This window comes from Lipotes vexillifer, unplaced genomic scaffold, assembly GCF_000442215.2.
Source record: "Lipotes vexillifer unplaced genomic scaffold, Lipotes_vexillifer_v1.1 scaffold58, whole genome shotgun sequence".
NCBI lineage: Eukaryota > Metazoa > Chordata > Mammalia > Artiodactyla > Lipotidae > Lipotes > Lipotes vexillifer.
Window position 1 is genome coordinate 4,754,926 of NW_006781997.1, and position 12,588 is coordinate 4,767,513.

Genomic DNA, 12,588 nt, shown 5'->3' on the forward strand with positions numbered 1-12,588 from the left:
TTTTTCATCTCATTTGCAACATTTTATATCACTATTTTGTTGTTAATATATTACCCTAAAATAAATCTTGCTAGGAAATATTTGCCAGAAATATTCTAGCATAACAAGAATATATACAGGTAAGTGTTGAATAAAAAGTGAGGTTTGCCTCACTGTGGGCTAACTAGTTTTTAAAATTTATATACCAATAGCTAATGCCTATCCTGTAGGTTACTCTGAATAAAGATTCCCAAACATTTCACAGTTCTTTCTCCCTATATGATTTTTATTTTAAAAGATATATATATGATAACTGCTTAAAAATCCTAGATATGATTAGCTAATTTCTCTAAGAAAATGTTTGCATAATACAAGTAGTCTTTGTGATTATCTAACAAAATTGTCTTCATTCATTAGCATCAACTGTCCTTAGCCTTGTATCAAGTGACAGATATCATTTGCATTTTAGGAATAAAGAAGAATAATTAATTAATTAATTTTTATGCCCGCATTTTAAAGTGAATGTGTTATATTTTAATAGGACAAATGAAATTATTGCTCCTCTTTTTAGTACTAAAGTATTTACCTTGTGTCTAATACTTTTCTTCATTTGCTGATCAATTTATACCTGCACCTATATTTCTTCTTTTCCATTTTGTCATTATATAGAATTCCTGAAACATATGTTCCCACTGAGCTAGTAGCCCTGATGTTAGTTTACATTATACAAATGATAACTGATAAGAAAATGATGGGATTAAGTTGTTCAGGGAGTTGCAATAACTTACTATGATAAGAGCAGCTGCCATATCAGTTTTATTAACCCACTAAATCACTACTAATAAATAAGATAATAGCTTTTATCCGTCATGTCTGAAAACCAAGATTTGACTGATCAAAGTCTACAAGAAATTAAAATGTAACTTCAAATCAAACAGTTTACTGTGTGCATGAAATCTAATCGGTGGGCTCAACTGTGTTCTCCCTTACCCTGCTGAGCCATTTTGAGCAAGGGTGGGACATGGCCTCTTTTGCTAATCATTGTATCTTTAGGACCTAGTCAGCACCAGGACAGATGAAAAATGTTTACTAAATAAATGAATATTAATAATGAAATTTTTTTGACAGCATGCACCCTATCTTACTATTGTTTGCACCTCAAAAACTCTTTGGCACCATGCTTTGCCATCAATATAAATATGAATGGATTGATTATCCTTGCTATAATACATTCATAACATAAAATAGGCAAGAATTACTTTTCATTAGATACTCTTTGTACCTATAGAATTTTGATTCATTTTTATTTATTCAAAATCTAAATTTAAAAATTTGGGGACTTCCCTGTTGGCGCAGTGGTTAAGAATCTGCCTGCCAATGCAGGGCACATGGGTTCGAGCCCTGATCCGGAAAGATCCCATGTGCCACAGAGCAACTAAGCCTGTGTGCCACAACTACAGAGCCAGTGCTCTACAGCCCGTGAGCCACAACTACTGAGCCCGGGTGCCACAACTACTGAAGCCCACGCTCCTAGAACCCTTGCTCCGCAACAAAGAAAAGCCACAGCAATGAGAAGCCCAAGCACTGTAATGGTCCCCGTGATGCAGCTAGAGAAAGCCCGCGCAGAGCAACGAAGACCCGACACAGCCAAAAATTAAAAAATAAATAAATAAATTTATTTAAAAAAAATTTTTGCACAGGAAGCAAATCAGGGTATATTATTAGCATTGGTGGTAAATCAAAGAGAAGAAAAGAAAAACACAAAAGCAAAATCAGTTTTTATCTTGGTTTTCAGAACATGCAGAATCTGCCATTGGGATTGTTGGTTTTCTTGGCAGGGAGGGGTTGGTAAGAGAAAATGAAGGGAAGGAGTGCAGAGCTTATTATTTATTTATAAATTAATTAATACCAAATTTATTCATATATTAGAAATAATTCAATAGATATCTAGTGATAGTATGTTTTGGGCACTACGACAATACAAAGTTTTACAAAATTACTAGTAAAATTGGGAGAAATTATAAATTCCTGTTTCTCCAAAATATGCTTACTTCTTCATTTATATTTCTATATCATCAATTGTTCATATTTCCATACACATAAAAATGTTTTTCATCAAATGTAAATTTTTAAATATTAAACATCCAATAGATATGATGATTGTGAAGATAATATACCAACACAGAGAACATTTTGGACAAAAATTAAAAGCAGAAAGCAAAATTGTGTTTGTGCTACAAATCTGCTTTTATAGAAAACATAAATATCTCTAAACAAATATAAAATAATTTAAAATGCCTTATGATTGATGCTTGAGAAATGTTGTTAGCTCTCTGAAGAAGAATCTAATATATTAATTAACATTTAAAACTGTTAGATCAGAAAAAATAAATAAGGAACCTCCATACTGTTCTCCATAGTGGCTGTATCAATTTACATTCCCACCAACAGTGCAAGAGGGTTCCCTTTTCTCCACACCCTCTCCAGCATTTATTGTTTGTAGATTTTTTGATGATGGCCATTCTGACCGGTGTGAGATGATATCTCATTGTAGTTTTGATTTGCATTTCTCTAATGATTAGTGATGTTGAGCATTCATTCATGTGTTTGCTGGCAACCTGTATATCTTCTTTGGAGAAATGTCTATTTAGGCCTTCTGCCCATTTTTGGATTAGGTTGTTTGTTTTTTTGATATTGAGCTGCATGAGTTGTTTGTATGTTTTGGAGATTAATGGAACGAAACGGAGTTATTTGTAGTGAGGTGGATGGACCTAGAGTCTGTCATACAGAGTGAAGTAAGTCAGAAAGAGAAAAACAAATACTGTATGCTAACACATATATAAGGAATCTAAAAAAAAAAAAAAGAAAAAGAAAAAGAAAATGGTCAGAAGAACCTAGGGGCAAGACGGGAATAAAGATGCAGACCTACTAGAGAATGGACTTGAGGATACGAGGAGGGGGGAGGGTAAGCTGGGACAAAGTGAGAGAGTGGCATGGACATATATACACTACCAAACGTAAAACAGATAGCTAGTGGGAAGCAGCCACATAGCATTGGGAGATCAGCTCGGTGCTTTGTGACCACCTGGAGGGGTGGGATAGGGAGGGTAGGAGGGAGGGAGACGCAAGAGGGAGGAGATATGGGGACATATATATATGTATAACTGATTCACTTTGTTATAAAGCAGAAACTGACACGTCATTGTAAAGCAATTATACTCTAATAAAGATGTTAAAAAAAAAAGAAAAAATAAATAAAATTTATACCTCAAAAACTCAAAAGTTCAATTAAATAATATTTTGTTGATATGACTGATACAGGAAAGAAGAAGCCTTATCAGGTGACAAAGCACAAACTTTAGAGCCAGATAAACCTTGATCTAAATGCCAACATTGTTATTTTATAGTATCTGTGTGGCCTTGAGCAAGTCAGTGATCTTTGAACTGCAGTTTCCTCCTTTGTAAAACACAGTAATTCCAATCTTGTATTGTCATTGTGAGGATTAGAGAGTGTGTGTGTCTGTGTGCATGTGTGTGTGTGTGCTGCTCAGTAAATAATAACTTTTAGTTGCATTGCTGATTTTTGGATGCATTGTCAATATCATATTATTAATTTTATATTATTATTAATAATTTCATTGCTATTAAGGATAGTGAGGTTGAAAGCATATTCATGTCTCCATTCATTCCTATACTTTTCCATTTAATTCTCACACCAAACCTGTAGATAATGGCATATCCAACTTATTGATGAAAAGCTGAACAGCTCATCTAGTTGTATATGGGAATATGGGATTAAAGCTCAGATTTGTCCAATTTTAAGCCTCATGCTCCTAACCACCAGGCAACTCTGCCTTTTGATATATTATTTTCCAAGATAAAAAAATCTAAGAGTATTTCTTGGAAATAAATAAAGTCAGGAAAAGTATCTCGCTAAGAATAATTACATCAGAATATTAACAATGACAAAATACACAAACTCTACATCTTGCCATATCTTTCAAAATACTTAGTTTACATATAGAAAAAAATTTTCCCCATGATATGAAAATACCAAAAATATAATATGCAAGTTATAAAAAGCAAATGGCACATTAGGTAAGTAGGAAAAAATTCAAATTGGTAATGCTATGCTCTTGGGCATCTGTTCTCAGATATCAAACAAATTGCCTGAAGTCACTACATATTGTTACAACATAAACCTACACACTGGAGCCTCATTGTGTCACAATGGACAAGGTTAATGATTCATCCCTAATCCTAAAGGCTCCTTCTAGGATTAATTGACTTTCTCTGCAGCCTGCCTGCCTGTCCTCTTGTAGATCCTGTGAAGAGGATTTCTCTGCATTGCTTTGCCTCTTTTCCCACTATCTATCTATCTCAAACACTATCTAATCTCTTCTCTACCTACACAAGTCAGTAGGAATCAATTCAGTAGAAATTAGGCAGTTAAACTGATTCGACTTTGAAAAAAAGCTGACTTGGTTAGAAGGAATGAGCCAATTTTGTCTTTTTCAATCTGGCATTTCATTTCTCAGGCCACAATACTATTAACATTAATAGGAATCAATTAAATAGATATAAATTGATAATCTATTATGTAGCAGACCACAGAAATAGTATGAAAATGGGTGAGACAAAGTCTCTGTCCTCAAAATACCACCTTTTGAGGGGAGGAGGTAAGTTAATTTCGCATTAGGGTTGGTATCAAAAACTGCTATGAGGGTGCAAAGAAAAGCCTACAAAACATCAAGAGGCTAAGAAAAGATTCAAAAGAAGAGGAAGTTCAGGAGACATTCTTTTAAATGGATAGGATTTCAACACACCTCTAGGGGAAAGGGCATTTTTCATGGAGGAAGACAGCATGAACAAAACAGTGGTGGTTGAGAGGGAAGCAAAGGGGGCTGGGCAATAAATTGGTGAGAGCATAGGCTGCATGTTGAAAAGTGAGAAGTAGATAATAAGGTAAGAAAATGGTTTGGGACTAAATCATAATGGACCTTGAATGTCAAGGCGAGAAAAGTTTGTCATGAGCAGGTGAAAATGTCTGAGGATGACAGAGAAATGATTGAACTTCAGAAGCTCAGTTTGGAAGAATGGTATTGAACGGACTAAAAAGACAGAGTCAAGGCCAGTTTTTGAAAGTGAGAATGGAGAGAGAGATTCAAGAGAATTCATAATAAATTAGGATCTATTCTTTTGGCAAGTGACTGAGCCAAAAGACTGAGCTAGCCAATAGAATAGCCACAAGTTACATGTGGGTATTAAGCATCTGAAATGTGACTAGTCTGAATTGTGATGTGCTATAGGTATAAAATACACACGGGATCTCAAACACTTGGTAGGAAAGAAAGAATGTAAAATATCTCATTCATAATTTAAATTTTTATTATACGGTTAAACGATCATGTTTTGGATATGTTGGATTAAATAAAACATAGTAAAATGAGTTTCATCTGTTCCATCTTACTTTTTTAATGTGGCTGCTAGAAATTTTTGATTTAAATATGTGGTCACATTATATTTCTTTGGACAATGCTGAACTGGATGTTAGAGCCGAAGGAGACACTGGACAAACTAGAAAATAAGTGGCAGAAGAGGGAAGAGGACTTGGTAGTGTTGCAACAGAGAAGCTGTAGGGGAAGTTTTATGCATTTATTTGTTTTAAGAAGACATTATCAGCAGGTTCAAATGCTAGACAGGTGCCTAGGAAGATCAGTAACAGTAAAAATGAGCCATTGAGTTTTTGCCCAGGTAAAGAAATGGACAGGACAGAGGCATGTGATCAGTGCTAAGGCAAGTGAGCAGATAGCTACTCTCAAGAAATAGCAGAGAGAAGAAAAATAACAGAGCAATAGCAAAGAGTATAGCAGGTTTGAGACAACTTTATTTTATCAACACAGAAGAGATCTGGATATGTTTGTAGACAGAAGGAAAGGAACAACTAAAAATACGGTGGACAGAAGAAATAATGGGTGAACATGAACCTGTAACTGGGGGTTCTACAGAGGTTGCCACAAGAGATAAGCAAAGCTAAAGTTATCAAGAGAGAGAATTCATGACTGCTTATTTTATATTTATATTTCCATTAAGTCATATGGGCATGGCATTTGTCTTGAAGGGAAAAGAGGGGAATACAAAGAAATTATTATCTGGGAAAGAAAACCAGAGGAAGAACCTGGACCATGTTCAACCCCTGGCTTTGGCTTTGCTCTTTGGAAGTGTTGTGGATTCCATTTGGTCACTTATGTAGCCATATGTATTTCCCTTTAATGACACTGGTACCTTCAGTCATGGCTTTAAGATTATAAAAATGATTCATTTAGATTATTTCCTTAGAAAAAATAATGTATTATGATTTTTCTGTGTAAGTTTTGCTTTTTAAACATTATTCTAAAATCCACTTGTTTTTCTTTTTAGGTCTTAGAGTTGGTAAAAGTCTGATTTATTAAGAAGAGAATACCTAGTTCTATTCACTGATAAAGACAATACTTGTTTCACATTGCATTAGTCCTCATATACAATGCATCATATGTACAGATCTGAAATGTGCTCATCCATGTGCCTTACTTTGAATGGCCTCTTGTTCCAAGCCGCCGAGTCGTCAAGAGGGGAAATTTTTGACGAATTGTCTAAAAAGAAAGTCAATTACTTTAGTTTTTAGAAAGTGCATGGTTCTGTTGCAAGCCTCTCATATTCAATTAATTCTGGAAAGCAAATGTTGAACTTTGAGTAAATATTTAGTCTGGAAAAAATAATATCATACACATATTCATACATAATGACACATCAGCAAAGGGAGGGAGGTGCTTTTTTGATGACATTGTTCTACTGCCCTTTTCTCAATGTCCAAAGCAGATCATACCAATATCTGCTCTTGCTTGATGTTACTGCCAAAGCAATTATTACTTCATGTATGTGCTTTGTGGGAAGATTTGGGTTTCTTTATAGTAATTCTTTGCACAGATTTACCCACAATTAAGTATCTACCTCCAACCCTGAAAGGACAGGGAAATTTTCTTTGCCTTGCCAGATCTTCAAAGCCGTGTTTGAAACTTTTTCTTTTCTACGTTCCTTTCTCTAAATTGGCTAAAAGTTAGCATTTGATTAAAGAAAAATCTCTTCTACATAAAGCAAGGTTTTTAACCTGAATCTTAAGAGATCCATACATGATCTTCTAAAGGCTCCACGGCAAACTCTGTGTGTTAATATGTCTTAATTTCCTGGGGACCGGTTCTGTAGTTTTTATCAGATTCTCAAGGTGTTTTATGGCTCCCCAAACAGTTAAGAATGACTGCCATAAGGGGCACTAATAAAATATTAAAGCTAAAATGCAGCCTCCTCATTTTACAGAATGAGTGAACTGAGTTTTGAGGAAGTTTAGTGCTTTTCAGGTCTCGCAACAAATTAGAGTCTAGGCTAGCACCTAAATCACTGGATTACCATGCCCTTATCACACTGTCTCCTGTAAACGATACGTTTTCAAAATAAATTAATAAATTATTTTAGTTAAAAAAAACTGGGAAGCCAGACCATAGTAATTATTATTTTCTAGACAACGAGTCCCTCTACAGGTTAGAATTTGGATTTCAGTTTATAAGAGATGCAATATTTGAGATCTAATCTTCTTACAATTTTTCTGGGATATCCTTGGTCCTTAGATAATAGAGCAAGACAAGAATCTCAAAGAACAAGGCTCTCCCAAGAGATTGATATTGTTTCCTGATTCTTAAAATGAGATCAACATATGTAAGTACAGTAATGTCAGCTATACAGATTCCCATCCTAACCACAGAGGTTGGGTAAAAAGGAATGTTTTTAAATGAGAGAGATTTAACCAATCCCATCACGACATCTTGGAGTTTGGAGTGTAAATATACTTAGAGCAAATGGAGAATTAGGAGAACTATTTATGAAATAGAATAAACACAGTCACCAATTACATTAACAAGATACTTGTCACCTCCACTTAATTCTGCTTCTCAATACAGGCCATACCATACTCTTTAATGTATCCATCTTTGAAAGGAAATATTATTGCTCAAATAGAGCTTCCTTTAAGGTCACATTAAATCTTCTAATAGCCAGGGTTCTAATATTCAAAGCATATAGTAATTCAAGGTAAAACAAATAGTGGGTAAAATCTAGGTTAAACATATAATAGTTCCAAATACAGCCAAGAGATTTCATTTACAAAACAGATCTCTTAATATTCTATAAGAAAATTTGAACAGATAAGTTTGTTTCCATACTGTCTGCCTGACATGACTTCAGTTGTAAGGTAGTATAGCCAATATGTGTTATTTACCTTTCCAAAGGTGGCTGCGCAGGCTGGCTCCAGTTTCTCTTTCCGGCAGAAATCTAAATAGTGTGCATAAAGGATGCACCGTGGTAAGCAAACTCCTTCACATACAATGTAATTCTCTTCAAGCCTAAGAAAAAGGGCAAAGAATTAGGTCAAACCTTTTCTTTATTTCTTCTTTCCTTTCCCCTCTCACGTTGACTTAATGCTCCTTTTGAATACAGACTCTATACAAATGAGTTCTTGAGCAGACATGAGTAGGCTTCTTTTATTCTGGATAATATTAAAAATATCACAAGGATTAAAGTTAGAAGAGCAAGAACCCCAATGAACACCTGCTAGTGCAGTTAAAATACCATGGCTAAGACAAAACCACTCCTGCGTGGTCCACATCCCAAAGAATAGGTCTTACTTTTGTGTAAGTCTTCCCTATTCAACACGTTTTGCTCTGTGATAATCAAATATGAATAGTGAAATTGAAGGTGATGGTTTTTAAAAATAACATTCTCAACACTAAACATTCTCTTACTTCTGTGTAAGTCTTCCCTGTTCATCACGCTTTGCTCTGTGATAATCAAATATGAATAGTGAAATTGAAGGTGATGGTTTTTAAAAATAACATTCTCAACACTAAAGGGCTGCCAGGCTTCAGGTTGGCAAATGTCTATAATCTCTTACTAGTTCCAAACACTGAATAGTTAGGGAAGCATGGTGATACATTTATTTGCAAAATATATAAGAGTAAATTAACTTCACTTAAGTTCGAAATGGTACCGATCTATTTCTATCTCTACACTTTTTACTGTAATCAGTACTTACAATTACCTAAAAGATCCTGTACACTTGAAACATACTGTTATTCTCTATAGATGCCTCCAAACATGACATATAAATTCAGCTCCATATTATAAACATAATTATATAAACTTTGAAAATTTAGAAGTAATTCCATTTAATTTGGATGCCTGCAATTGCAATTACACACAATTTATATAAATGTAATAACATATATTTAAGTGTTATAAATATCTGAACAGCAATCAGGAAATCAAAACTTGTAGATTCTACTCTCAATTTTTCTAACCTTTCAGTAGATGATATTGGCTAAAATTTACTTATACTCTTTTTATGTACAGTAAAATCATAATTACTACTAAAAAAGAGCAATGCAATATAAAATATGCATTCAGATTAAAATTGAGTGAAACTCTTCTAAACTCTTTAGATCTCTGATTTAACACATTCCCAAGGTGCATGAGATAAAAGCCTCAGGACGTGTTTCCTAAGCAGGTAAAGTATCAGACCTCCATTTTTCTATGACAAAGGAAAAAAATGAATCAAAACCCAATAAAATTTGCATACATAAAACCAAACACCTAGTTGACAGTGAAAATTGAAGTTAGGCAGATTTTTCACTTTAATTTTCAATTCTACTGTTTAACATCCCCGCTATAATCTATAACCTTAAGGAAAAAATTATCAGAAGGTAAATAACTCACCTAGGCTATTTTTTTAAAATTATGTAACACTTTTTTAAGAGAGAGTATGGAGAATTCAAACAAAATGAGAACATTTTATAGTTTCAAAAAATATGAAAATTACTGAGAAATATCCAACTATTTAAAACTATATTTTAATGACACGCATATAATGCCCACTTTTTCACCTGGCTATTTTGATGGTGTAGGCATTATTTTTGTCTTCAAAATACTGAAAAATCCTAGACATAAGTATAATGTTAATTTGGGGTATGGCTTTTTTCTTTAATTGTAATGCATTTACATTTATAAAATAAAAACCCAAGTTTGTTTGCATTCATTCAAGTTGAACTGAATAATGCAAGTGATCATTCAAAAGACCTTCATAATATATCTGAAGTCAAAACCTTTTAGCTCCAATTATCCTAAAGAAAATAGTGTGTCCTAAATATTTCAGATAATTAGCTCAACTATTTACTGCTCTAGTATATTCTTAACCAGTAAATGTGATATCAACTTCAATAGTTAAACCATAATTTTAGAAAGATATTTAGTTTATATTTCAAATATTTGAAAGAGTTAAGGATATAATTACAAAAATTTACTACATGCAAATTGTAATTCAGTGTTTAAATAAAATAAGATGTGCTAGTTTTTTTAAGATACTGTTTTTTCTATTGTATTTTTCTAATATTTAGATCACACTTTACATATAAACAGATCATGTAACTTATCAGCAAGTAGACATTTTTACTTATTTGCATCTTATTTGGAATTGGGAGGAAATTTATAGTTCTATTTCTTCACACTACATAGAGAAGTTTAATATTATGTTTTTACTTTAAATTTCTCTTCCTTTTAGAATATTATAAAATGTTCTGTATATGTAGAGAGCCTACTGATAAACTCTTGGTTTTTAAAGATTTTCCACAAAGTCCAATTAGTGATATTTCACTGTAATAAATCATATGTGAAAGGTAGTTGAACATTTATTTAAGTTAATAGTGTCATCTTAACTGACTTTTCTATGTCTTCTAGTTCAAACACATTTCATCTTATGGCCAATACACAATTTTGAATTTGCCCTCTACGGATAAAGGCACCGTTAAGATCCTTCCTCCTTTTAAGTTGTTTTTAAGAATCATGTTGTATAAACATAAAAATAACAAATATATAAGGACTGAATTGATTGCATGTTAAGCAAATAAGTAATAAAAAATTCATTATTGCTTACATTCGAAGAAATTATAGTTTTAGTCAATAATGAACAGAGTGATGGTTTTTATTTGTATTGCAGATCATTTTTCACCAGTACCAGAGTATGTCTCTATACCAAATATTCAGTGAAAACAATTTTTGGATGAATTTCTAATCGGTCTTTTAAACTTCTCCAAGAAAGTCTGAGGGAGAACCAAATTGAGAAAAGCAAAGAATCTGAATATACTGACTTTAAAAATTCAACAGGTGCTTAAGGGTACCCTTGGGCGAGTCTTACCACTGCAGGGTGAGCTGAGTCTGCTGCTTCTTATCCTTCATAATCTGCGTGATGGTTTTCTTCTGAGAGAGGTGTGGATCGGTTGCTTTGGTTTTGCTGTCCTGATTGTCCGCAACCTCTTCTTCAGAGGAAAAGTTACCATTGCTTAAATGCATTTCTGATTGCAAGTTGAAAAGATGATAAAGAAAATCAGAATATACAGTCAATTAATTAGCCTTTAAATGTGTCTTGGCATCAAACAGGGTGGCCTATGGGGCGTTCAGAGGAGAGCTATGCAAAATCCTTTCGACTTAATTTCTATTTAACAATCATTTTCCTAGGGGAAATATATGCGCGTTTGCGGTATGTTTCTTTTTATTATCGGATGCCCTGTAAAAAATACATCCGCGTCCCAATCACGTCCCGGGAGGGGGCAGAGCACTCACCGGCTTTAACTCCCACCGGCAGCTCCGGGTCGTCCCCTTTCTCCCCGCTGCCCAGCGCACCCCCGGGCTGCGCTTCAGCCGCCAGGTACACCCTTTCTTCGGGGAAAACGAGCAAACCCTTGCTCAGGAGCTGCACACAACACTCCTCCTGGACTTCGGGGGAAACCTGGGGAGAAGCCTGCACCTGCAGGAAGGCGTCTTCCAGCTCCGGGACCTTGGCCATCCTTCTGGCCACGGAGACTCGGGCACCCGCCGCTCGACCGGCTCCCAGCGGAGCCCCGAGGCCGGGGCGGGGCGGGGCAGGGCGGGGCGGGGCTGGGGACCCGGGGCCGCTGGGGCGGGGACGGAGGCTGCGGCTCGGGATCCCCCGGGCGTCGCGGAGAAGGAAGGCCGCGCACAGGTACAGCTCGGACCGCCCTGGGAACTGGGTGGGCCGAGGCGGGACTGCGTCTCTCCACCTGTCTGCCATTCCGGCAGATGCTCAGCTAGGAACTCACTTCCTCACCTGCGCTCGTCGAGCCTGAGCAATGGAGTCCCATTCCGCACATCTCCTTTACCCTCTTTCCTCCTTTTCTCTCATCTTGCCCTGGGACCGAGCACTCTTTCCACACTCAAAGCTCCCAGAAAGAACCAAGGCTGCTTCCGCGGACAGCCTTGGTTCTGCAGGCCCAGGCCAGGAGAGGAGGACCCCAGAGCACCGCTCAGTCTTTGCACAACATGTCCTCGGTTGATTTATTCCTGGAGTAATCCTAGGGGGTGGTGAGGGCCCTTCTCAGTGACTTGGGACAGACGCCATCGCATCCCACGAGTGTTCAGAGGGCCCTGCTCCCGGGCGCAGAATGCCGGGCCTCTCTGCCCTCCAGGATCTGGCCCTGAGCTTGGAGGAAAAGATGCATTCACTCCCTACAC

At 36.0% G+C, this 12,588-nt stretch overlaps 1 protein-coding gene across 1 annotated transcript in view; it reads right to left on the bottom strand.

Annotated features, from left to right (window-relative positions):
- Positions 1–11,902, bottom strand: part of RFX6 (regulatory factor X6) — a 57,249-nt gene extending 45,347 nt beyond the window's left edge. Inside the window, exons 1-4 of the mRNA XM_007454926.1 lie at positions 11,680–11,902; positions 11,255–11,411; positions 8,288–8,411; positions 6,550–6,611 (exon numbers count right to left, since the gene is read on the bottom strand). Of these exons, the coding sequence (XP_007454988.1) occupies positions 6,550–6,611; positions 8,288–8,411; positions 11,255–11,411; positions 11,680–11,902 (566 nt within the window). The remainder of the gene's footprint in view (positions 1–6,549; positions 6,612–8,287; positions 8,412–11,254; positions 11,412–11,679) is intronic.
- Positions 11,903–12,588: the final 686 nt, after the last annotated feature.